This window comes from Acomys minous (assembly GCF_964271855.1).
Source record: "Acomys minous genome assembly, chromosome: 17".
NCBI classification, from domain to species: domain Eukaryota; kingdom Metazoa; phylum Chordata; class Mammalia; order Rodentia; family Muridae; genus Acomys; species Acomys minous.
The window spans coordinates 7516259-7543673 of NC_140500.1; the positions used below are offsets into that span (position 1 = coordinate 7516259).

At 42.7% G+C, this 27415-nt stretch overlaps 1 protein-coding gene across 1 annotated transcript; it reads left to right on the plus strand.

Moving 5' to 3' along the window:
• GYS2 (glycogen synthase 2) lies at positions 1-27063 on the plus strand. The gene is made up of 17 exons (XM_084765699.1): positions 1-432; positions 3312-3493; positions 5401-5592; positions 6941-7123; positions 9828-9972; positions 11144-11261; positions 11657-11777; positions 12825-12931; positions 14015-14074; positions 14740-14818; positions 16256-16369; positions 18815-18941; positions 21586-21681; positions 22768-22931; positions 23939-24019; positions 26131-26369; positions 26859-27063. Exons 1-16 carry the CDS (start codon positions 312-314, stop codon positions 26353-26355), a joined length of 2115 nt encoding a protein of 704 aa, XP_084621825.1. The 5' UTR covers positions 1-311; the 3' UTR covers positions 26356-26369; positions 26859-27063.
• Positions 27064-27415: the final 352 nt, after the last annotated feature.

Consider the following 27415-nt stretch of genomic DNA (forward strand, 5'->3'; position numbering starts at 1 on the left):
CCTTTGTTGTGCTCAGTCTGTCCTCTGGCTACTTACCCTGCTGTGAACAGCAGGTTTCACTTGCGATTTTTTTTTTTTTGGCTGTCTGTGTGATTATAACTGTGACATATTGCCCTCTCCAGACCTGCCCTAAAAGGCAGTGAAGGAGCTGGGCACTCTCTGTCCAGCTGGGAGTTCACGCGACCTCACCTTGCTGGTTTGCCCTGCAGAGATCTCAAGGCTGAGCGCTCTCAGCTTGTGCTCCTGCCCGTCTGCTGTGACTGCGGTTAGCTGAGCCAGGTCCCTGCAGGCTCTACACGGGTGGAGGAAGAATGCTTAGAGGCCGCTCCCTGTCTGTGACTTCCCTCGGTGGGCTCCCTGTGTGGGAAGCTGAAAGACTCCCCGTGGAAGACTTACTGCTTTTTGAAGTTTCTTGGGAGGTGACCAACAAAGGTTTGTGCGACTCCTAACACTGGCTGTACGGTAGGTGCGGAGGAACTCAGGGTACGAGCCATAGGTGATCCCAGTGACGGTGGATGGCCGTGGGCAGCATTGGCTCTGAAGATGTCTGTGGGTCATAAAACTCTTTCTCAACAGGCAATGAAAACACAAACCATGTGTGGGGTGAAGACAGAGAGAGTTGTAAAGAGTAATGGGTGGTTGAATATACATGTTTATGTTCAACTTTTAAATTATTGTCATGACAGACTAGGAAGTTAAAAGTTTAGCTGAAGCTCTTTCCTCATGAGTAAAAAGACAATTAAGCAATTATTCTATTAAAGGAGAAGGCTTATGAGGTCAGGACTAATAAAAAAACATTAGCTCTTTGTATTATTACTGATTATATGAAATTTTCAATAAATGCTTCTCGGAATTCAAGATAAGATTGGAATTAGATTTTAAATTGTGTTCCACTGAGAATGATGAAATTAACCTTCTCCAGTGCTATGCATATTTGGAAAATACAAAGTAAAGAAGAAAATAAAATTGGTAAAAACAAGCTCAAACAAACAAACAAACATAAACTGCTTTTTAAAAACTGAAGACTAAGGCAATCGGAATGATTTTTCCCTATACATAATACAGATATTTATAAGACTATGTGAGAGTCTACTCTTGTAGATTGATGTCTTCCACTTTAAGGAGTTGACGCAATGAGTCATGGTTGGTCTGGGACTCACAGATTGGGATTAAAAGTGTGCCAGAAGCCTGGCTTAAAACTCTTAAGGGAATATGAACAGGTGGATGAGTTTTGAAGGCTGAATTTTCCAAAGCTCACACAAAGCCAGGCAGAGGGGTGAGTGGGTAAATGAAGTAAAGACCTTTGCCATTTGAAGATGGGAAATAAGACTGAGTGAGGGTTCTGTGTCTTCCTTGCACCTGTTGAGAGCCAGCATAATGTAAGAGTTAACATTCTGGTTGCTGAGGCTGGGGAAGTAATTCAGTCAGTAAAATGCTTGTCTTCCAAGCATGAGAACCTGGGGTCCATCTCCAGAACTCAAGTGAAAAAGCTGGGCATGGCGATAGATGCCTGTTGTCCCAGGGCTGGCTGTGGAGGTGGAGATGGTGGACCCCAGAGATTTACTGTCCAGCCAGAACCGGTAAACTCCAGGCAAGTGAGGGACCCTGTTACAGGAAGCAAAGTCAACAGGACCTTGGCGACCTCTGGCCTCCATGTCTATGTACACATGCTCTCGCATGTGCACCCACAGGAGCATGTACCCACACGTACACCACGTGAGCATGAGCACGCACACATACGCAGGGAATACTTGAACTCTGTCCTGGTTTGCAGCTTATGCTGACTGTTCAAAGTTCTTTGGTACATATTTAGGAACTGCAGGGAAGACAGCTTAGCAGTGGCCTCTTCTGTTTACAATACAGCCCAGAGAACAAATCCTCCTTGATCTGTGTTAGCAAGAAGGGGCAGAGAGGACCTGACCTTAGCACAGAGAAGGGGAGTGTTACATGCACACCTCTTTCAAATGCCCCCCTTTCAGTCACCAGTTCCTTCTCTCCAGCTTCTGAATAAAGCCAAGGTTCCTGGGAACAGGGCCAGCTCTAGTCAAGGAGTCCCAGAGTGTCCCAGGAGAGAAAGGCTTTCTCTGCAGGGTTAGGCAGGGGAAAGCTGGGGTGGAGTTAGCGCCTGGAATTAGTCCTGAAGACGTGTGCGCAAGTCTCTGGCACCATTATGGCTCTTCCTCCTCCTCTTCTCTCCAGTGAACACACCTGGATGGGGAATTAGAGGAGACCACTTATGAAAATTGCAGTCCCACGGGTCTTACGTGTTGGTGACATGCATGCTGATATCCAGATCGAGAACAGTCCCTGGCATGTAGAACATGTTGTCTTTTTTATTTTTAAAAACATTTTGATTACTTTTGTTTATGTACGTGAGTGCCTTGCCCGCGTGCGTGTAAGTGTACCTGTGCAGAAAAGGCTGGAAGACGGCATCCAACCTCTTGGAACTGGAGCCCCTGGAGACCTGGTGTAGCAGGCTGGAAAGGGGCGCCTGCTGAGGACACACAACACGGCCATTGCTGCAGGATATTTGATCCCATTGTGAACCCCGAGATTGTGAACTGTAAAAACCTGTTTCTTGTTTGGTGTGGCTCAGCCCTAGCATTCACCTTTAATCCAAGAACTTTCTGTTTACTGTAAACAGGCGATTGTGGTGTGGCTCAGGCCTAGCACACACCTTTAGTCCAGGAGCTTTCTTTACACAGAATTTTAAAGAGTTAACCCTAGGTGAAGAGGTGGGGCAAGAAACCAGCTGACAGGGACTAAATAGACAGGAGAGACTCTGAGGGAAGAGTATTTAAGACAGCGAGGAGAAGAAGGGCCTATTTAGCTTTTTGCTTTTTAGCTCTTGGCCTTTTCTTCCTGGGCCCTTGGGTAAGCTAGCAGGTCTTTTCCTCCTGGATCATCAGCTGAGCTATCAGACACGTTGATGTTTGGCTTTTTTGACTTCTTCCTTTGGGATGTGAGCTGAGTAGGAAGGTCAGCTGGGTATTTTCTCTGCCTCTCTGAGCTTCATTGGTAAAATCGAAGCTTTGGGATTTTCATCCATTAGAACAACAGACCATGGCTGTTTATCCTGTGTCTGGCACTGATTTCCTCCAGTCCTCTCTTGAGAGTTCTTGGCCAGCCTGCCACTTTCACATGCACCTCAAGTGGATTTAGAATAGGCCCAGAATTGCACTCTTCAAAATATGTTAAATCCTGCCCTTAAAAAAAATTTATGTAAAAATGCTACTTTAAATAGGACAGTAATAGTAATTCATCTCTTGCATTGCCCACTGGAATAATAATGGAATTTTTCTCCCTTACAGTTGGGGGCATCTATACTGTGATTCAGACCAAGGCCAAAACCACAGCAGATGAATGGGGAGAAAACTACTTTCTGATAGGTCCGTATTTTGAGCATAATACGAAGACTCAAGTAGAACAGTGTGAGCCTATCAATGATGCTGTCAGAAAAGCCATGGACGCAATGAACAAACATGGCTGCCAGGTAAAAGACTGCTTCTTCTGTCTATAACTCTCAATGAACTGTTACCAGAAAGCTGACTGCATGCACACACACTCCTAAGAGAAGACCATCTGCCAAGCTAGGGAAAAAGATTTACAAGCAAGATAATGATTGTTCTTACACAGAGTGCGTTTGGGCTACCTTGTGGAACCTAACAGGACAGTGAGTGAGGAGCCCCAAGGAAGATTCAGAGTAGAGAAAGTCATCCACAAACTGTGGTTGGAATCATAAGAGCTGATGACAGGATTCAATAGCAGTTTACTGACTAAGAGCAAACTTTGACGCAAAGTGTTTCTATATTGGTTCCTTTTCTGTTGCTGTGATGGGGCTGCGGACGTAGTTCAATGCTGGAGTACTCGGCTAGCATGCGTGAGGCTATGGGGCTGTAGGATAGATCCTTAACACTGTATGGGGTAGAATAAATATATCTGTTGCTGTGATAAAAAAAAAATACCTTGACAAAAAGGAAGTTAGGGAAGAAAAGTCTGTAAGGCCAGTTCCAGGGGACCCAACACCCTTGGGATCTGGTGTAGACACACAAACATGCAGGCGAAACACCCAGACTAGCCATGTGGTGGCAAATGCCTATGCTAGTCTAGGGTGGGAAAATCCCAAATTGGAGGCCAGACTGGGTTACATAACAAGGGGCTTCTCACGCTGTGATATTACACCCAGTGCCTATAAGTGTAGAGTCACAAGAAGGTAAAGGGGGCAGAAAAGCAGAAATTCTGTGATCCAGACACCAGCCTTTCAAATAACCTCATGCAACGAAGGGCAGAACTTGGGGACAGCACACAGATGGCTGGGCACTCCCTCCTGCTTCACGCTCAAGCGTCAGATGTCATCACCACTCCTTGATGTGTAGCTTGACAGGTCAATCACACTTTGGGTCATGGTGACAAGTATCCGAGAAATGATTTACAGGAGGAGTTGTCTATTTAGGCTCACAATTTTAGCCTGTGCTTAGCTGTCACCATTGCTTCTGGGATGTGGTGAAATGGACTATCAGACTGGTGGGAATATAGGTTAGAGGCTTCTCAGCTCACAGCAGACACAAGCAAAGAGCCACCAGGAGAGGACAAGGACTGATCAAATATCCTTCAAATGCTCTCCATTCTAATAATTTTTAGTTTCAAATTAATTCATGAATAAATTAATCAATTGTATTAGTTAGCACCTTTATGGTCCCCAAGCTAAAAGTTGTCCTAAGATCTAAAACAAGAAATGTATGCATATTTTACTATTTTTATGTAACCTAGCACTAGAAATCCTAGCTAGACCAATAAGATGAGACAGAAATAAAGGGTGTCCAAAGGATCACTATGTATAGATGATCCGATCATAATAATATACTTAAAACCCTATAGTTAACACCAACTTCCAAAGGCTTTCAACACATAAGCCTTTGTCTTTAGGGAAACATTTCATTCACATTGGCACAGTAACACTTGGTCTGCCATTGTTTTCTCTCTTATAGCTGTGGTTAAATATTCTAACAAAAGAACGGGAGAAAGGGCTTGCAGTTGTAGAGGGCTCTAGAGGAGGGAACACATGGCAGCTGGCAGGATAGTCATGGGAGCAGGGGCAGGAGGCTGGCTGGTCACATTGCATCTGCACCCAGAGAGCACAGTGTAGACAGGAAGTGGACCCTGGCTATAAAAATCCAAGGCCTTCCTCCATCAAGGATCCTCCTCCTAAAGGTTCCACAGCCTTCCCGAACAGCACCATGGCTGGGGGCCAAGTGTCAGAACAAGTGAGCCTGCAGAGCGAGTACATTTCACGTGCAAGTCATAACCCCAAGCCATGTTTATACCTTCTAAGCCCCAATACGCATTCTGCTCCTGTGCTGTACTCAATACGACGGTGGCTATGTTTTCTTTCTGTGTCAGGTGCATTTTGGAAGATGGCTGATAGAAGGGAGTCCCTACGTGGTGCTTTTTGACATAAGCTCTTCAGCCTGGAACCTGGACAGGTGGAAGGGTGACTTCTGGGAAGCATGTGGTGTTGGCATTCCTCACCACGACCGAGAAGCCAATGACATGCTCATCTTTGGGTCTTTAACCGCCTGGTTTTTGAAAGAGGTACAGTTTGTGTTGTAAAGACAGAACAGTGGGGCAAATCACCGCAGGAGGAGGATCCAGCAATGACCCAATAATTTGGAGATAATACTTTTGTTGACTATCATAATGCCTTTTAAAAAGGATTTCGAGGAAATATTTTCTATTCCTAAACTATGTGCAAATCTTTGCAGCAGAGTAGCAGTGCTTATTACTATTTATTATGCATAATATTTCAGTTGGAATCATATGTATAAAACACCCAGCTATATTGCCTGCTTATATAGATGATATAAAAATGTGCATAGAAGAGGCATACATCATGGAAAGTATATATAAGTTCTGGACAGCAAGAAAGCCTTGAACCATTCCATTCTGTCTGGGTATGAGTGTAGGTGCATGTACAATGATTTCTTGATGTTTCCATTGTTCACTAAGGGCTGAGGTGGAGTCCTTTGCAGCACATTAGCCCAGAGGTGCACAGAGTAAGAGAACCAGAAGCCAGTTTCTTAAATAGCCCAGCCTCTATTCTCTTAACTCCTCAAAGCACAGTAGTAGGATATTTTTGAATGCCTCTCATCATTTCTAGATGGTTCTACCTAAGCTGGAAATCAGATCTGAAGAAATGAGAGACCTAGTGAGGAGGGGAGCTAAGGACATAGCACTGAGATAGTACTGTCATTAATAAGTCCATCTAATGAAGTCCTGTGCAATACCTACCAAGGGCTGACTGGAGAAGGTGGGCAGGCAGCTTCTTGGTGGTTGTAGAGGGAAACACAGGCTGGTGCTTTGGAAAAAGTTTGTCACAATGACTGATATACAGTCCTATGGCACCAGTAAGCGCCACCAATTCTAACTCTATAGTCTTCCTGCCTGAGACATGGTCCCAAGTTGGAGACCAGCCACCAAGTGGTGTGTGTGTAGTGTGCTCAAGTTTGGTGTGAGAGTGTATTTGTGTGTGTGTGGGGGGGTGGTGTTTTTAAAGAAAGCTCACTTGGGTAGATTTACAGGTAGACTCCCTTGATTTCTCCAAAAGCATTACTTCTTTTATTGAGTCACTTACTCATTGAATATTACTATTGACTGCATGCTTATTCAAGTTATTAATAGTATAACTGATATTTATTATGTGTTAACAATATGTATATTTATTTTGTGGATACAAAAATAAATATGACCCATTACTAAAAGGGAAGTTTAAATTTAAAATCACACAGACTTGACCAACAGTCCAATGAACCCAACTTTCTCTAAGTTTGCTTCATGTCCGTACCCCTTTAGGAGGGATAAGACTTACACACACCACATCTGTACTTCTGCTGTGGGCAAGGGTCAGGATCAGGCGTCACCAATCACTTTGCTTTGGATGCAGGTGACAGACCATGCAGACGGTCAACACATCATTGCTCAATTCCATGAATGGCAGGCTGGAACTGGGCTGATCCTTTCTCGTGCCAGGAAACTCCCCATCGCCACAATATTTACAACCCATGCCACACTACTTGGGCGGTATCTCTGTGCAGCAAATATTGACTTCTACAACCAGCTTGACAAGGTAAAACACTACCATCCCCCCCCCTCACCCCCCTCCGCAGCCCCTTTCTTTCAGCTCACTGAAGCCCAAAGATGAAAGATATTGATCTCTACATTTCAGCCAACAACCACATGGCAGCGGTGCCCTTTTCACTAATTGGAATTCATGGAGCTGTTTCCCCTGGGTGATAGGGGTGGGGGGGAGCTTAACTTCAAAGTGCACAGATTGCCCAGTTCTGTGATCCCAGATCATTTGGTGTTTAATCTTTTTTTTACATTTCCATCAGTTAAGCTAGAATAATAAAAGTATCTTTTGTGTTTTAATTTTATTTATGTGTCTGTGTGGGTATATGCCACATATGTGCAAGTGCCCTTGGAGGCCAAAAGACAGACTCAAACTGCCTGGAGCTGGAGGTATAAGTTGCTGTGAGCTGTTCATGTGAGTGCTGGGAATTGAACTCAGGTACTCTGTAAGAGCAGCACCTGTGCCTTAAACAGTTGGGCTGCATCTCCAGCCCCGAAGCATCTTTTACATTGCAAAGTCAGTAAGATTATTAAAAGCATGCATACGGCTGAGATACATTTTAAAGTGCATTTTGGATACCTATTTTGCTTATCAAGTCAGTTTAGGGCTTAAAGATTTGGTTTAAGTATTAGAAGAAAAATTAGGAAGCTGAAAATTTGAACTTTAAAACTCATTCCCAGAATTAAAAGTTCTGGCATCCTATGACTCAGAATGTGTGCGTCCACAGATGCATATTCTTGAATAAATAATCAGTAGCCAGGGAAGTTTGTGCCCTTATCTTGAACACATTTGGAATGCTGGGAGGCTCTTTTTGAAAGCCTCTCACCGTGCAGACAGCAATGCTAATGAGAGCTGCCCTACAAAAAGGTCAGCCCATGCTAAGATCCAGGCTTTAAATAAAGTCAACAAGGGATTTAGAAAGTCAGGAGACCAGAGAAGAGCAAGAATCAGTGTATGGTAACAGGCAGCTAATGATGGGCAAGCCAGCGATCTGTGATGGGCACCACGCAGTGCGCAGGTCTTAGAGTGACAATGGACTCCACTCTAGAGTGCTGTGTGCTCTTACAGACTAACCATCAACAACAACAACAACAAAAAACTACTAATGCACAGTGGGTAGTTTTTATTTAAGAACAGACACATTATAGAACACAGATTACCATAAGCCTTTTGATTAAAGGTAACAGTTTTGTCATTAAGCCTTCAGGGATGATTATCTGTCTCAAGTATGTTCAGATGGACAATATGTACCTCAAGTTCATCTTTCTCATGAACTATTCTGCCAGGCGCTAGCGTGTAACAAGTCAAAAATCAAGCTTTGAGTTAAATTCATAAGCATTTTTTTTACAGTAGGAGATCCAGTGCTCACAGCAGATATAGATTTAGGCAATATTTAAACATCAAATTATACACCTCAAATAAGACATTTAATATAAATGTGACCTTGGGCAACTTTCCTGACCTCTGAAGGTTCTGTTTCCTGCCTATAAAATGAAGACAGAACACCTGAGTGAGTTTTATAAGGATTAAATATGACAGTGGACAACAGAGCTGAGCCACATGTTAAAGACATCCAATGATGCTGCCTATAAATTTGTCTTATTTTCTCTTAGACACTGCCGGTGTCACAGGAAGCTTTGTGAGATATGACACTGAGTAAGTGAAATGAAAGAAGTCCAAGTATTTAAAGGTTAATTAAAGATATGTTTTCTAGGTTCTTGTTTTTTTGTTTTTTGTTTTGTTTGTTTTTAGCTAAAATAGCTGGCATACACTATGATATTTCATAGAAATATATTAAAAATGATACCAAGCCAGGCAGTGGTCATGCACACCTAGGAAGGCAGAGTCAGGTGTATATCTCTGAGTTGGAGGCCAGCCTGGTCTACAGAGTGAGTTCTAGGGCAGCCAGGGCTACAAAGAGAAACCCTGTTTCGAAAAACAAACAAACAAGCAAACCAAAATCAAACCAAAAAGACAGATGAGCCCACAACCTAGCATGCCATCCATTTAAAGTGAGCATGCACTCTTTGGAATTAGCTTGGGAGGAGTATGTAACCCAGAACAGAGAAATCACACAGCCTTTTTCTCTCAGCAAGTTAAATAAAAAAGTAGCTACCCAGGCTTTCAGTGTCAAGTTTACTGTCAGCTTCGTTTTATTTTATGTGTGTAGGTGTTTTTGCGTACATGTATGCTTGTGCAACATGTGTGTGTCTGGTGCATTCCAAGGCCAGAAGTGGGCATTAGTCTTCTGAAAATGTAGTTACAGATGGTTGTGAGCTGCCACGTGGGAGCTGGGAATCAAGCCTGTGTCCTCTGCAAGAGCAGCCAGTGCTCTTACCTGCTGAGCCATTCTCCAGCCACGCCCCTTTATTTTTCTAACAACTTTTTTTTTTATGCTTCACTGTTTATGGGAAAATGTAAAATCTTTGGAGATTAAAATTATCCTTATACATATATACTGTGGGATAAGAAAACGTGTAATAAATGTCGAAATTTTATAGGGGATGAAATGACAGTTTGGAAGAAGCAAACAGTGCTTTTAAAAATACCAATTTTATACTTTAGCAAGTGGCTTAATATCCACTAGCCTTTGACGGAGTTAGAACTTCCAGCAGCTTTGAGGAAGAACAACTCATGAATGGTGGCTTTCGCTTTGCTTGTGGTGAGGGTTGCGTAAGGAATATGTGTTTGTCTTCAACAGTTCGACATAGACAAGGAGGCAGGGGAAAGGCAGATTTACCACCGCTACTGCATGGAGCGGGCCTCTGTGCACTGCGCGCACGTGTTCACCACAGTGTCAGAGATCACGGCCATTGAGGCGGAGCACATGCTGAAGAGGAAGCCTGGTAACTGCAGAGGCTCAGTGTGCCACCCCTAATGCTTGCAGCGTCCTTGCTTAATTAATTGCTGTGGTCTTGCTTGCAGTTCATGTGCAGCCTGAGGGTCTTTAAAAACTAAATACCCAAGAGCTCCAGGGCAGAACAGTGGCAGGTGAAGGGCTGTGCTGTGCTGTTTGTTCTTGCCCAATGTTCCCTTGGGTTTGGGGTTCTCGTGGACTCGGTCTTAGTTAGAATTTCTGTTGCTGTGATGGACACCAGGACCTATAGCAACTTGGGAAGGAAAAGGGTTTGTTTCATCTTACATGGCCTCATCGAAGTTCATCACTAAGGAAGTCAGGGCAAAAGCTGAAGCAGAGGTCATGAAGGAGTGCTGCTTACTGGCTTGCTCCTGTGGTTTGCTCAGCCTGCTCTCTTGTAGCACCCAGGAGAGTCTGGCCAGACGTGGCCCCACCCACTGGGCTGGGCCTTCAGATATCAATCACTGGTCAAGAAAATGTACAGCAGATTGCCTACAGACTCACAGAAGCATTTTCTCAGTTACAGCTCCCTCTTCCCAGATATGCTGGTATGTTGACAAAACCCAACCAGCTCAGGCTCAGTCTCATGCCGTTGGCTCTTACAAAAGTTTGGCTGGCAGTGCCTTCATTTCCTGATCTTCCTTTGCTTCTCTCTGTCCACAGTGCCCCCTCTTTGAGATTACTCACATGCTTTGTTTTTTTCCCCTTATTCTAAAGGGAGTTTTTGCTTGTGGAGCTGTCCTGTTAAAGGGTTGCATACTGTCCTTTTATTCCTCACTGCTAAATACCTTGGAAAGTAAATCTCAGCTGCCACTTCCACACACCCACTAGTCTCCTGTTTTTTGCCCTCACACACTAATTCAAAACTGCCTTTTAAAGAAACTACCGAATGCAGGGTTCGTACCATCTACCTATCTATCTATCTGTCTGTCTGTCTGTCTGTCTATCATCTATCAATCATCTATTATCCATCTATCATCTATCTATAATCTATCATCTATCTATCTATCTATCCATCCATCCATCATCTATCCATTATCTATCTATCTATCTATCTATCTATCTATCTATCTATCTGTCTATCACAGCACCCCTCTCTGGTGACAAGGAGTGTACATCCTTCTCAGGAAAGTTTCCATGGTTTTATTTTTCTTTTCCAGATGTAGTGACTCCAAATGGCTTGAGTGTTAAGAAGTTTTCCGCAGTGCATGAATTTCAAAATCTCCATGCCATGTACAAGGCCAGAATTCAGGACTTTGTTCGAGGTCATTTCTATGGGTAGGTTTTTCTCTATTCAAAAATAAAAGCACAGGGGCTGCAGAGGTGGCTCAAGTATTAAGAACACATGCTGCTCTTGCAGGGGACCAGAGCTGGGTTCCAAATGCCACACCAGGTTGTTCAGAACAACTCGTAACACCAGTATATTCTCTCTCTCTGTCTCTCTGTGTCTCTTTCTCTCCTCTATATCCCCCTCTCTCACTTCCCCTCTTCCTCTCTCACCCCCTCCCCTTCCCCACTCTCTCACTTTCTCTCCTTTTTAAAGATGTTTCCAGCCATTATCACAAACGTTTTTGTTTCCCCAGCCCCTTTCTGCTTGAACAGACTTGTCCTGTGGATTTTGTGGTTGATGTTATGTTTTATGTTTTATTAGGAACTGCCTTGTTTTGTTTCAGGCATCTAGACTTTGATCTTGAGAAGACTTTGTTCCTTTTCATTGCTGGGAGGTATGAGTTCTCAAACAAAGGAGCAGACATCTTCCTTGAATCTTTATCCAGGCTCAATTTCCTCCTAAGGGTAAGAAAGCTCTGGGGTGTGGCCCATGGCTCTTGGAAAAAGTCTGTTGTGGGAAGTGAAGAGCCTAGCTTTCAAGAGGACGTTTGATTTTTACCTTGGCCAGGTAAAGTGGATCAGCCAGGAAGAGTGTTCCCTGCCAAGTCTGATTTCCATCACCAGAACCCACATGTTGGAAAGACAGAGCAGACGCCCAGAAGCTGTCCTCTGACCACTTTCTCTCTCTCCCCCTTCCCCCTCTCTCTCCCTCACACACACACACACACACACACACACACACACACACACACACACTCTATTTCTCTCTCTCTCTCCCTCATGCACACACACACCACATACACACACATACACACAGAGACACAGAGAGAGGTGGGGTTGAGGGGGGATATAAGAAAACATTTAAAATGATAATGTTATTCTGGAAATGACCCTGCTATGGGCACTAAGACAAAATATTACACATACTGTGCTTCCTTAACATTCACTAGGATGAGGCCAAGCACATCCATGGGCATAAGGTGGATATAAGGGCTGAGTGCAGCTGTGTATTTAAAGCGCAGCAGCATAGGATCTGCTGTGTCTAAAGTGCAGAGCGCGTGACTGTCTCTTTACTTTAAGCCTAAAAGCCAAAATGCATCACATAGACCATCTAGACATGTGACAGAAGCACGTTAAAAACCTATTTGTAGAAATCAGTATGAGTAAACTAAAAAGAGTTAGAAAAGGATGAATCGGAAAGAAATCCTCAATTTTGATTTATGTTTTTCTATCAAGTCCCATTTTTTTAAGTACAGGAAAACCAAGGATATGATTACCCAGTATTGTCTGCTTTAATGGCCAATGATGTGGAAATATTCATTGCTGACAACTCCTGATTGGAGTTAGGTTTCAATTAAAACTGAAAGGTGTTGCAAGTTCAGCAGTCCTCGTTCTGTGGCTCAGCATATTCTTGTTTTCCCAAAACACGTGAAAACAGTGTTTAAGATCCACATGCCAGGTGTTTTTTGATCTTTGGTAGGTGACGCTACTGTGTTTTCTAACCCTCCCCAGATGCATAAGAGTAACGTCACGGTGGTAGTGTTTTTCATCATGCCTGCCAAGACAAACAATTTCAACGTGGAAACCCTGAAGGGCCAGGCGGTGCGGAAACAGCTGTGGTAATGTCACATTTGTCAACCTTCTCAGGCAACACGTGAAGGGAGTTTTGCCTAAGTGTGTGACCTCTGAGCTGTGTTCTTGAACTTAAAAGTGTGTGACCTCTGACCTCTGAGCTGTGTACTTGAACTTCATTTCTTCCCTGATGACTACAGCATAAATACAGCGTTGTTATCTTCTGATGCTACCTGCGTTGTTAGACTGGGCAATGCCCATAATGTGGGGTGTTGTGCTAGGAAAACTTCCTAACAAACAACTCAGAATGAGCAAGTATCTATATGTAGGTTTTAAAGATGGATTGGTATATTTTACAGGGGAAAACTAATGTGCATACCAGAGGAAGGGGATGAGTATAGTGACTCCATTGACACTCAACCCTGATCAATCAGTTATCAACCATTTCACTAACTTGTTCTGTCTACACCTCCATCCGCTGTCCTTCCACACTCTCAATCACCCCCAAGTTACCTCAAGCAAAAAAGAATTTCAGCTCTCTGGGCTGTCAAGTGTTTTGTCCAAGACTTAGTCCTGGATTTCTTTTTTTCTTCTTCAACCAAGCTAACTTGGCCAGTGGGGAACACTAGGAGAGGCTGTATGTGAAAAAAGCCTGTAACTTCAAGGAATGCTAATGAGACAACAGCACCTCCACAACAGATGATGTCTTAGTTACCTTTCCATGGCTGTGGCAAAACACCATGACCAGGGCAACCCAGAAAGGAAAAAATTGATTCAGCATTCACAGTTGCAGAGGGTTACCATCCATGACCACCATGGTGAGGAACATGACAGCAGGCGGGCATGATACTGGAGCATTAGCTGATAGCTTACACCTTGGTCCACAAGCGTGAGGAAGAGAGAGAGCTAACTAGGAACTACATGGCCATCTTGGCACCTCAGAGCCCACTCCCAATGATGCACCGCCTCTAACAAGACCACCCCTCCTAACACTTCCCAAACTGTTCCACCAACTGGGGACCAAATATTCAAATATTGAGCCTCTGTGGGCCATTCTCGTTTAAACACCCACCTATGAACACAAAAAGTTATGATTCCATCTGCATTAAAAATCTTTCTGTGTCAAACAGGGACACCGTGCATTCTATGAAAGAAAAGTTTGGAAAGAAACTCTATGATGGATTATTGAGGTGAGTGCACAAGAGCAGTTCTCCACCGGTAGGGCCCGACCCCACTGGGTGTTGAGGGATCCTTTGACAGGGGTTGCATATGAGATATCCTGCATATCACATATTTACATTATAATTCATAACAGAAAGAAAATTACAGTTATGAACTATCAGTGAAAATAATTTTATGGTTGGGGGTCACCATACATGAGGAACTGTACCAAAGCATTAGAACGGTTGAGAACCACTCAGGATGGGACAACTTACACATCAAAATTTAGGGCTTCACCTTTCATGTGTCACAACTTAGACTCTTTCATGCATTCTGTCCAGAGCATGGTTGACATTATAGCCTTTGAAGATGTCATGTCAGGTGAACACTAGCATTTTACTTTCATTTGACAGCATCAGCAAACAGCTTGTACATAGGAGACCGTGTGTGCTGTGCATACAGGTTGCTAGGCAGTGGGGAACTCTTTAGTACATCAGTTTGAAACTGAGGAAGCTTGTGAGTTCAAATATATACTGATGGAATTTGATAAATACATAACAAATATTTACATATTAAATCTGTGTTAGCATTAGTAACTAGCATTATTACAATAAGTGAACTATGTATGCCTGACAATTAGAAGTCACCTAACCAGAGGCAGCCATTTTTACTTCTGACACCATTTTCATCACAGAGGAGAAATCCCTGACATGAATAGTATTTTGGATCGAGATGACTTAACCATTATGAAAAGAGCCATTTTTTCAACTCAGGTAAGAAAAAATTTAAAGTACCCATCATCTCCCATGATCATTAAAATCAACCTAGGCAATGTTTTCTTCATTCCTGTGAATAAATGTCCTAAGTTAGAGTTGAAATTATTTCTCTTTTCATGCTATTTATGTTGTGGTTGTGGAACAGGGCATGTGGGAATCAAAGGACACTTGAAGGAGTTAGAGTCTCTCTTTCACCATGTGGGTCATGAGGTGGAGCTCAAATCATTAGGGTTGGCAGCAGGAACCTTTAAGAGCCTTATTACTCACCCAGAAAAAAATACTCAATGTCCCTTGAATGGCTTTGTGTAGTCAGATTTTTTTTACTACTCTGTGGATTTTTCTTTCTTCCACCCTTCTTCATCCCCTTTCTACCTCCTAACACTAGATAGGAGAGAAAAAAAGGATAGAGAGGAAAGGAGTCAAAACATTATCATTAGACTATTTCCTGCTCGTTCGGGCCATCGAGCTCCTTGGAGCAAACTTGATCAATCGTCACTGTTGGCATATCTAATTTCTTCCTGTTTCTTCTTTGTGCACAACTCCTTAACAAACTACAAACAAAATAATCAACCAGCCAACCAACAACTCACCATGCTTCTTGGGGGCCCTAGCGTTTATATACCCTCTGAAAAGCACTTGGAATTCCAGGTGTCGAACAATTGCAGAAACTATCTGCAACTGGCAAAATCATGCCTGTGCTAGAGCATGAGGCAAGTCACAGTTAGGTGCTGTGACGCAGCCCCATATCCCCGCACTCGGGGATTAAAACAAACACATAGTTTTATAATATTTCTGTATTTTCAAAGAAACTAAAATTCCCAAATTCTCACTACAATTTTGTATGCGCTTTTATGATTTATTTTTAAGGGATTCTTTTAGAAATATTGCCAAGTCTGGTTTTTTTTTTAACCATTTACACAATTCCTTTTGAACTAATATACTCGACTCAAAACCTATGACCATTATAACAAAGAGCCTTGTGAAAATGTTCACAAGTGCAGAATCTGCACAACAGTAGAGAAAATGCCAGCACTTCTCAGCTGAATGGAATCATTATTTTAAAATTTATGGCAGTGTCCTAGACACACATGAGGCTCCTCTGTTAATACTGTGGTTTGCTAGACAATTCCAATGAGTCAAGTTCAGCTTGGCTGAAGATTCCAAAGTACCTTCCCACTCTAGATAAATCCAGAAGCAGCCATGACAACACTGACTGCAGGAGAGGAACGGAAGTTTTCTACTCCTGGTCTGTGAAGAAAGTTCTGGAACTCTTTCTCTTCCCACAAAACACACAATGCTTAGTCATGATAGGCTGCGTCATCTCAGTGGGTTGAGTACAGACAGGTGCATGAAATGTCAATGGCCTTTTGCAGAAATGAATCATACTTACTAATACTTTTCACCTCCGACATTTTCTTCCCTCTGTTCCCTCAGAGACAGTCTTTGCCTCCCGTGACCACCCACAACATGATTGATGATTCCACCGATCCCATCCTCAGCACCATTAGACGAATTGGACTTTTCAACAACCGTGCAGACAGAGTCAAGGTGGAACTAATTGTTTTGATATAGACTGCTTCAAAATCGTGCAGAATAGGCTGTGGCAAAGACTCAGCTGGTAAAGTGCTTGCCATGCAAGCATGAGAACCCGAGGCCACCCTCCAGCCCTCTGGTAAAAGCATGGCCTGGTGGCGCATGCATGAAATCCCAGGGCTCAGGGGAACCCCGGGGGTCCCTGGAGCTCACTAGTAAGCCAGCCAGGTTTAATTAGTGAGCTCCAGGCCAAAGAGGAACCCTGCATCAAAATTAGCGTGGAGAGCTCCTTAGAAACAACACCCAGGGTTGAGCTCTGGCCTCCACACACGTGTGCGCACAAGAACACATATCCCCACAGCCACATGCACATATCTAAACAAACGAATCATATAACATTAACTACGGAGGGAATTACTTACAAGCTCCTCATTGCTTTAGCATCTTCCAGAAAAAAAATGTAAACATTTCTAAAGAGAACTGATTCTGCTTCTTGTTTTAGGTAGTTAGAATACTCTTAGATATTAGGTAACTATGAGCTTTAATCCTAATATTTGTTTTCATTGCACAATGTTACCAGTAGGCACCAGGAAATTACCGAAATTTTAGTCATCAAAATATAATCTAAAACTTACTTTAGGAAAGGAATCTGATATGAGTTATGTCTTTAAATTTTTTCTTTTGTGCATTTTATTCTAAAATTATATTCATTCATTTATTTATTTTGTGTGGGGGGTGGGGGTGAGATATGTCATGGAAAGGTCAGAGTGATGAGCCAGCTCTCTGGCCGTGCAAGTGTGTGTTACAACAGAGTGATGAGCTAGCTCACTCCCTGGCCCTGCAAGTGTGTTTGTTAAAACAAATGCTAATGTTTTGTTATTATTTTATGCATATGGGTGTTTTGTCTGCATGTATGTCTATTGTTTTTAAATTATATATATGGATTATTTATAGGCCCACCTAGTAATCAATCAAGACACAGACATTTGCTATATTTTAAAATAGTCTTAGTTAACCTGGGGTAGGGCAGATATCAATCTTTTAAACTACTTTTTATAGTAGGGCCTTAGGCACGGGATCCCTGTCTCAATCTCATGTTATTTGTTTTTAATAACTTCTATTAAGTTACCTCTCATCTATAATCCTAAATACTTCTTAATGTTTTTTATCTGGGCCAGATTTTTTATCCACATCGGCCATGTGGTTTTTTTGTTGTTATTTATTTATTTATTTATTTATTTATTTAACCCATGATAGCCTTCTTTTTTTCACTTTAGGTCTCTCTCCTTTCTCTTCTTTTGTGGCAGGTTTTTTGTTTGTTTGTTTTGTTTTGTTTTGTTTTAGCATTTTTTTTCTAGTCCCACCTACTTCTTTGGCCCTGCCCAGGTGGGATGGCTTTTTATTAAGCAAAAGGTGGGTCAGAGACAGCAAGCAGTAATTAGTATCAAACTACATCAGACCATGCCCCAACATCTCCCCTTTTGTGTGTAAATACCATGTGTGCGCCTGGTACCCAAGGAGGCCAGAGGAAGGAATCAGATAATCTGAAACTGGAGCAATAGATGGCGGTGAGCTGCCATGAGGGTGCTGGGAATTGAACCCAGTTCCTCTGGTAGATTAATTAGTGTTTTTCACCACTGACCTACCTTTCCATGGCCCCAGCCTGGTTCCTATGTGGGTTCTGCACACCTACACAGCCAGTCCCTTATGCATTCCTCTGTCTTCCAAGTCCTGTGTATACACTTTAATAGGCTTGAATTCCAGAGCCTTTTTTAAAAAATAAAAATGTCCATCCAGGCACCACCTCTTTCTTCTCTGTAACACCCTCACTGGTCCAGTCCACTTGAAACAACTGATGAATCTCAGTTGGCACATGATTTTGCTTTGTATTAGGACTCACCTTGGCATCATTCATTCTGAATTTGGACAACTGAAAAATGGTGTGTAGTCATCACTACAGTACTATATGGAGTAGCTTTGCTGTCCTAAACACACTCTGGGCTCTGCATATGCACTACTGCATAGTGTTTGGTAACTTCTGTAGTTCTGTCTTCTCCAGAATATCATACAGTTATGATAATGTACATATAAGTAGGTGCTTATGCCTTGATCCATTGGTTCTTGAACACTGACGCACCAGGACACACAAGCCTTCACGTACATGCGGCATTTCTCTTGAGTCAAGTGTCATTTTTGATCAGAGGCATAAATACCGTCTTCACAAGACACTTTAGTTGTCGCGTGGCTCGGTCTAATTTGGATAGGACCGTTCCAAAACCTTTCCTCCCCTCAGCCGCGTTTCCCTCAGCTAACTGACTCATGAATGGGTCACAGGTGATCCCCATCAAGTTGGGAACAAAACTGGCAATAAGACAGGGGTCAGCCGCTGGGGAAGCAAATATAACGGTCCTTGGGGATTTTTTTTCTCTTTATTTTCTTCATTAGAACTTTTTCTTTTAGGTGATCTTGCACCCGGAATTTCTGTCCTCCACCAGCCCCCTACTGCCCATGGATTATGAAGAATTTGTCCGAGGTTGTCACCTTGGGGTGTTTCCATCGTACTATGAGCCCTGGGGTTACACTCCGGGTATGTGATGTATGTCGGCTGCAGGTCGATTCTGTTTCGGTTACGTGTTATTTCAAGTGTGTGTATGGAAAGTTAAAGGTGATTGGGGATTTCTACTGAGGCTTCGATTTCTCAGTTTGTTTAAAGAATGATTTGGGTTGGATTCATCTCAGGGATCAATTTTATGATTAAGAACAGGGACAAACCTATATGTGACTGTTCCACAGTAGGGGTTTGCTGCCTTCTGAGCATGTGTCCAGCCCAGTGCCTCGCTGTGTTACAAAGAGGAAGACATTGTTTTATGAGGATTGCATATTATTTGGTCATTTTTATACATCTCATTAGTGTGAAGTAGAAATCAAGTAGATAGAGCTAGTATGAAAATTGAAACTCCTCCAATATGGTTCCCTAAAAGCTATTTCAGAAGGACACATTTTAAATATTTTAATGGGTCTTGCAAAACAAAAGTTGGCCACAAAAATCCCTCTACTTCCTTGTCTCTCAAAAGCCAGCTAGTGATAAGAAAGCATGGCATTTGGTGGTGGGTAAGGTGTTGTAACCGATGCGTCATAAGCTCAGAAACTTTGCCATCTCCGCTTATTTTTTTCCAAATGGACAGTGAATTCTCAGATTTACTATTTGCCATTCCTCTTCTGATCCCTAAATGATATGGTTACCATTAGCAACCAGGACCATGGATTTGCATTTGTACTGAAGTGTCCTACTCAAAGAGAAGTCCGGGTTAGTGGCACAACATGTATTTACAACATTCAAGGCCTTCTTTCCAATCCCCAGTATGATGAAATAAATAATAAATAAAAAGCAAACATTCTGACTCTATTCCAGCTGTAAAGAATAAGGTCATTGCTTTCCTGTGTCCAGTTGGTAAAATGACATATTCCTCATGATGTAGGTACAATTGCACTTATTTTAAAACTAAGTGCTAAAATAAGTGTATTGACTACAGTACAGCCCAAGGCTGTACAGTACAACAGAGGCGAGGTTAAAGGGAGAAGCATTATTAAGAGAAGAACTTTCAAAATGTCTATATGTTTAAAAATTTTCTTGTGTACTGTTGCTTTCTCTGCAAGTATGTATAACCACATGAAATGCTTGCAGTGCCCTCAGGGGCCTGAAGAGGGTGTCAGTTTCCTGGAACTGGAGTTAGAGATGGTTGTGAGCTGCCGTGTGGATGCTGGGAACTGCAGCCAGAGCAAGGCAGCCTGTGCTCCTAACCACAGAGGCAGCTCTGCAGCCCCTATGCTGTGCGTTTATTCCCACAGAGGCAGCTCTGCAGCCCCTATGCTGTGCGTTTATTCCTGCACTTAAGTGTGCAATCTGAAATTCTGTAAGGAGAGAGCACTGTAACCGTCAGGACAGCAGCGCAGGGCCCTGCAGCTCTTGCTATTCTGATCTGTTGTTTCAGGTCTAGCAGATCACAAACCAAGGATCCTGTCCTGTTGCAATAAGCAAAGCGTAGAGACCTTGCTTTTAATAATTTTTTTCTTTTCTTTTCTTCATTAAAATGTTCTCTTCAAGGTGATTTTGCACGCACAATTCGTGCCTTCCACCTGGGTGATTTGTCAGTAGTGGAAAATGATTTAAACTTTAACGGACAATATATGACTGGTTCTTGAAAGTTGTCCTAAAAATGCATTTATCTATTTCGTCTTTCTCCCTTGCAGTTCTAAAAACTGCTATTGGTGTCACTTCTATATTTTTTTCTTTTTACTTGTTCTCTCATACAATACATTCTGACCTAAGCCTCCCTCCCTCCACTCCAATCAGCTCTCCCCCACCCCGACACCTTCCCCCAGATCCACTGTTTTTCCCCTTTAAAAAAGGGCAGCCTTCTCAGTGATAGCAACCAAACACCGCATAACAAGACACAATAGGCTGGAGAGATGGCTTAGTGGTTAAGACCACTCGTCTGCTCTTCCAAAGTCCTGACTTCTGTTAGCACCACTTTCATTGTGTCCATAAGTTTGGGTGTGTTGTGCATTTGGCTTTATTGAAATATATTAAGTCTTTAATCTCCTCTTTATTTCTGCCTTGACCCAGTAGTCATTGAGTAGAGAGTTCTTCAGTTTCCATGGGTTTGTAGGCTTTCTGTTGTTTTTCATTGTTGTTGAAATCCAACTTTAATCCATGGCGGTCTCATAGGATGCATAGGATGGAGCCTCAAGAGAGTAGTGGGGCATATGTCGAGGAGATTATAATAACGGAGAACTTGGCTGTGTCCAAACACATACCCTCTCCATAAAGTTACCAAGCAGAGCCACAAGCTCAGAACAGAACAAAGCCAGAAACTAGCCAGCTGGGCTCAGGTGGTAGAGAGCAGCGGGTCCCCGCGAGACCTCTAGGACTCCAGCTCTCCTGTGTCCCCGATTCTTGGAAGTGGCAACTTACTTCAGCTTCTCACCCTTTAACGTCTTCACCTGTCAGAAAGGGATGCCATCAGCATCGCTTCACAGGATGGTTTCAAAGATCGCCTGCACAGTGAGTGCACAGGAGGCTTAGTACCATGCCTGGCAGGGAGCGACAATCGATTCTGCTGGGCACACAGGAACAATCGATTCCACTGGGCAGTCAGGGCCTTCCCCTCCACCTGTGTGTGACTATTGGGAGCAGGTCTGAAGCTCATCCTTTGTCCACTCTCTGGCAGCCGAGTGCACTGTGATGGGCATCCCCAGTGTGACCACAAACCTCTCCGGCTTTGGGTGTTTCGTGCAGGAGCACGTGGCTGACCCTTCTGCATACGGTGAGATTTTTCTTTTACCATGTGACTTCAGGGTCTTCATGGGGCCTAACTCTAAAGTTGTCCTGAAATGAAAGTAAAGTTTATAGTTCTTGTTTAATTAATAGTAGATTTAAGTAGAAGTTCCATAGGAAAGAGTATTCTTAATAAATTGACTTCAAGAAAGAATTACAAAGGGCAGAACTTGGGCAAACTTTACCTTTAACTTATTGTTTGATGGTGGTGATATTTTTTCCTCCTTAAGTCCTAGGAGCAATGATACAGTAGCCATAGTCTTAGAGCATGCATAATGGTCACTCTGTAGCACCTGTTCTCAACCTTTCAGAGCCGTCGCCTATCATATACCCTGAATATCAGATATTTATACGACGACTCATAACAGTAGCAAAAATTACAGTTATGAAGTAGCAACAAGAATAATTATAAGGTTTGAGGGGATCACCACAACATGAAGAACTGTATTAAAGAGTCACGGCATTAGGAATGCTGAGAACCACTACAGTGAGAACACGTTTATTCTTTTAAAGATCCGTGTCATCAAGGTAGGGAAAAAAAAAATCACTTATTTACGACTGTAAGGAGAATTTGCATTTCACTGTGTGTCTGTTCACGTTGCCTAGCAACAAGACAATTAGACCAGGATTTGTTCTCCGCACAAGCCTTCTCAGTTGAGTCGGCAGGGGGCAGCTCTCACTCCTTCGTAGTTCTCAGAAAGTTTGTAAGCGGGAACAGGGAGTCCGGAAGAGGGGAGCTGGGTTTAGGTCCCACCTGGTGTTTCTGGTTAGTGACAATTCCTAGAGAAGTACTGACTTGATATCTTTTTAATGGTAAGATCTGCTTCGTCGGCAGAAGGCTGCTGGCAATTTTTAATAATAATAATAATAATAATAATAATAATAATAATAATAATAATAATAAACAGAAAACATACAGCATTGGAAAAGGAAAAAGATAAAGTGAAGGCCTTGGAGGAGGCAGGCGGGTACTGATGACAGGCTGGTTTATGGCTTTTGGTGAAACCTGAGGTAATAAAAAATGTTCCTTATCTCCAAGTTGGACGTTGTGTTCTGATTTGAGTGTGTTCTTCAGGTATTTACATTGTAGACCGGCGCTTCCGCTCGCCAGATGATTCTTGCAACCAGCTGACACAGTTTCTCTACGGGTTTTGCAAACAGTCACGCCGTCAAAGGATCATCCAGAGGAACCGCACAGAGAGACTCTCAGATCTTCTGGACTGGAGATACCTGGGCAGAGTAAGCAGCTCCCTCAGCAGCGTGTTGAGGAGCCCTGCAGGACGAAAACCTTGCCTCTAGTCACAATATGTAGAACCCGCTCAGTACCTTGAGCTGGAATCGCGGGGATGTGTCCCCGTGTTTTTAAAAAACTGAGCATAAGTTCTCCCAGTCATAAACACAAGTCTTTGTGGGTTAAGACAGTCATAGTATAAAGCCCGTCAAGATGTAGCATGACCCTGGTGTGTGCTGAGCTCGATGCATACCAGGCATGCAGAGATGCTTTGCGGAGTTGAGAAAGTGTCAAGAGCAAAAACCATACTTGTTTTTCACAGGCAATGCAATTATATTCTATAATAATGTAGGACACCATTTGTGAATGCAACAAGTACAGGCAGTGCCTCCATTCACTTGTGCCTTGGGTGAGCAAACACTCAGGTGTCCACATATCTTAAAACTGCGTGATTTAATACTAAGTGACAAACCTTAGCTTTCCTCTATGAAGTATTTGAATTTTCCCAGTCAAGAAACAGGTGCAGAAAATCTACACCCAACAATGCTGGTGCGCAGCATGGCCTACGTTAATGCCACTACTTCATTTGAGGGGAGAACAGGCCCAGGGCCTCAGAGGTTTGTTCCTTACGTAGGTCCAGGCAGGATTAGCATCCAGGATCTGGATATTAAAAAATGAAATCAGTTTTCAGTCATGTTTGTATTTGATCCAGAGCTCAGTATGGCTAACATACTCCCACAAAATGTTTTATGGTATTTCTGGACACATATATTGGCAGAAAATAAAACTATAGATGGTCATTTCTTCATTTATTTTCACACTTGGGACACACATAGCTATTGGTCAATGAAATGTCTGATAGGGCAAAATATTGCATGAAAACCCACAGTACGTTTTATTCTCAGTTAATGTGGAGACAAATCTCGCAGGCTCAGGAAAATACAACTGTATGTCATTGCTTGGTTATTGAAATAGTTATGTGTTTTTCACATGTAAACTCGCTTTTTCTCGACAGTATTACCAGCATGCCAGACACCTGACCCTAAGCAGGGCTTTTCCCGACAGATTCCACCTGGAGCCCACATCGCCACCAACGGTAAACATTTAACGTGTTGTTTGCTTTTTTTTTTTTTTTTCCACAAAGCTGGCATTTCTTCTTTGGCAGCTCTAACATAAAATTTGAATCTGGAAGTAGCGAAATATGCCAATAGTATGCCTTTGATAGTGTGAGTCAAAGCGAACTGAGGCACACAAACCTAGAAGGCCAATTCAGGCTGTAAAGAAGTATCTCATCATTACGGCTCTCTCTGCCTTGATGCTCGGAGGTTCCATTAGGCCCCAATTCTTCAGAGAGTTATCCAACAACAGAGTGGGTTGATTTACCAGGAGGTAGATTTCCTATCCAGGGAAGCCTTTACCCATAGAATGGCCACTTGGTAAGGATGAAATAGAGTAAATTCAAGTTTGGGAGAGGGATTGGACTTGTGTTTATGTCCCATTCAGCATGGCCCACACGAGCTCTTTTTAAAAACGCCTTGATAATTGTATACATGAGCCCAGTGTATTTCGACCATCTCCCCACAACCCCCACACCCCAACTTCATGTTTTCTCCTCCTCCTCTTCCTTCCTCTTCCTTCATTCCTCACCCCTCTGCCTCCCTGAGTCCAATCAGCACTGCCTGTGTAGACATGGGTGTAGGGCACTGATGGGTGTCTCATCACAGAGAAGGACTCATGTGTCCACCCGAAGCTGAGGAAACTGTCAGCAGTTGATGGTCACTGAGGGAGGAGAGTCTGTCCTCTTTAGCAGTGTGGCCAGTGGTAGCTTGCTCGGGTTTCAATTCCCTTTTTGCTTTCAGGCAAAGTGCCAGGAGCTTAAAGGGACTCTGAGTGTGTGACGTAATGATGTGCAAGAATGACTAGAGCAGAAGCCGGCCAGTGGCTTTCGAGCACACACACTCCTGTGAGGCAGGGATGACGTGTTCCACACTATGGCTTTGGTGGCGTCGTGATTCTTGACACACAGTTGGTGTTCAGCATGTGTTTGTCAGCTGAGCTTTCTCGGGAACTCTGAGGCAGCTGGGTGTTGTCACTAGAAGCTTGTGCTGCTTCCTCACTGACTAAAGTGATGCAAGTGGTGCCACCTTGGGAATCAGTGAGGTCACCAGCCTCCGGGATTCTCCCTAGTGGTGGCTGTCGGTGGCCTACTCAGTTAGCTGCCCATGTCCTGGAATTTTCTGAAAATATCGGAAGGATAACAAAGCAATGTCTGTGGCCATTGAGACTAAAGAAAGACCCTGGATTGTTGGAGACCTGGCACTCAGTTTGGCTGTACTCCTCACATGCTGTGGCCTCCAGCAAGTGATTTTCTTTCTCTGTCTCTGTCTGTCTGCCTGTCCCCCCGCCCCACTTAGAGAGGAAGCAGGAAGAACAAATTATGAGAATATTGCTAAAATATCAAATTATATACTATATAATTATATATAATTATTATAGACAGTATGTAATAGCACTTGGTATATTTTAGTGATTAATTGTGTGGTTGGTTAATGAATCCCTTTTAATGTTGATAGTACCAGAATCAAAGTTTATGAGCACCTGAAAGATCATAACTGACCACCTAATATCAATGACATTAGCACCCATACTGTCTACATTATTGAAAACCAAGAACTCAGAGGTGGCTCAGCAGTTCAGAGTGCTTGCTGGTCTTCCAGAGGACCTGAATTCAGTTGCCAGTGCTCCTCATGGAGTGATCGCCTGCTACCTCAATACCAGGGAATCTGATGTTCTCATTGGGTATCTATGAGCACCTACACTCCTGCGCGTGTGTGTCTGTGTGAACACATGTGTATACATGCATGTGCATTCATGCATGTGTGTGTGTCAGTGTGTGTATACACAAGATCACATGTATTTGTGAGTGTGCATGCTGTTTGTGCACGTGTACGTGTGTGTTAGTTACACAATGTAATTTAAAAATTTAAGAGACCATTATATTAAAAATGAGAAATCTAGCCAGGTGTGGAGGCAAAGCAGATGAAAGTTTGTGAGTATTGTGAGTTCCAGGACAACCAGGACTATGGAGAGAGACCTTGTTTCAAACACAAAACTAAATAAAACAAACATACAAACAAACAACAACAACAACAAAAGAGAAAACCAAGAAGTCTTCTTTAACATTTGTGCCTTATTTGTTCTCGGCAGACGGATGGGTTTAAGTACCCCAGGCCCCCCTCAGTACCACCCTCTCCACTGGGATCTCAGACCTCCAGTCCTCAGAGCAGTGATGTGGAAGATGAAGGAGATGAAGATGAAAGATATGATGAGGAAGAGGAGGCTTTGCGGGATCGGTTAAATATCAAGTCACCGTTTTCCCTGAACCATGTCCCAAAGGGGAAGAAAAAGCTTCATGGGGAATATAAGAACTGACTCAGCTCCAAGAAGTAAGAACAATGGTCTGAGAGAGTGAGAGGCTCGCTTCCCTTTTCTTTCTTCTGAGAATCACAATGGGAGTATTCTCTGCCCATAAAGAAAGGAGGCGGTTAAGTGAATGGCAGTTTTGTAATTTGGAATAAAATCCCTGTACATTTAGAGATGAGGAGGATTTTTAAAGGGGCAGGACTGACTGCAGGCATTTTAAGATGGTTAATTGAGTTGGAAATGGTGACTCACACCTGTCATCCTAGCTCTCAGAAGGCTGGGGCAGGGGAGTGCCATCATTTGAAGACCAGACTAAATCCTACACAAAATGATGATGATGATGATGATGATAATTAATGTAAGTGATCAGAAATTTTTAGCTGCTGAGTTTTCTTTACATAATTATCTTCATAATCCTTTGATTGAATTTATGAAGCTTCTATAATCTGAATAAATCTCTTCCAGCATTTATTATGTATATTAAAGCTACAAATTTCCATTTTCCTCTGCAGATGACTGTCAAAGCCCACAAGAAAATGAGCTTCTTCAAGTCCAACAAATATTTACATGACAGCTGAAATTTAGAATTTGTGTCCAAATCCCTGATAGTAAGTTGTTACAACCAACTTGTATCACCCTACTAAAACAGTGCTTTTGTTGCCTACATGGAAATATCAATTTTTATAGATAATAAATTGCCAATTCTAAATGAGTAAATGTATCACTCTTTGTGGATTTAATTTCTTTGGTAATATCTTGCTTAAAATGTTTAAGAAATCAAAATGACATATGAGAAGTACTTGCCGTGAATAGTACCTGGCATCACTAGAAGCTATCTTTAAAACTGTAATAAAAGCAGTAGAAAAAGTAGAAATCCACTTAAGTGTGGGAATGATTTTTCTAATATATACTGTGATCTATTTAAGGGACTATTTGAATGATTACACATAAGCAGATTTATGTGCATAATACCCAGACTTATGAGATACAATGAAAGCAGTGCTAAGAGGAAAGTTCATAGCACTAAGTACCTTCAGAAAGAAGTTGGAGAGCTTTTATGCTAGCAATT

Coding starts and splice junctions, on each gene's coding strand:
- GYS2 (XM_084765699.1), top strand. CDS start 312: ATGCTTAGAGGCCGCTCCCTGTCTGTGACTTCCCTCGGTGGGCTCCCT. Junction 11,262..11,656: donor GTTCGAGGTCATTTCTATGG/GTAGGTTTTTCT, acceptor GTTTTGTTTCAG/GCATCTAGACTTTGATCTTG. Junction 18,942..21,585: donor GCCCTGGGGTTACACTCCGG/GTATGTGATGTA, acceptor ACTCTCTGGCAG/CCGAGTGCACTGTGATGGGC.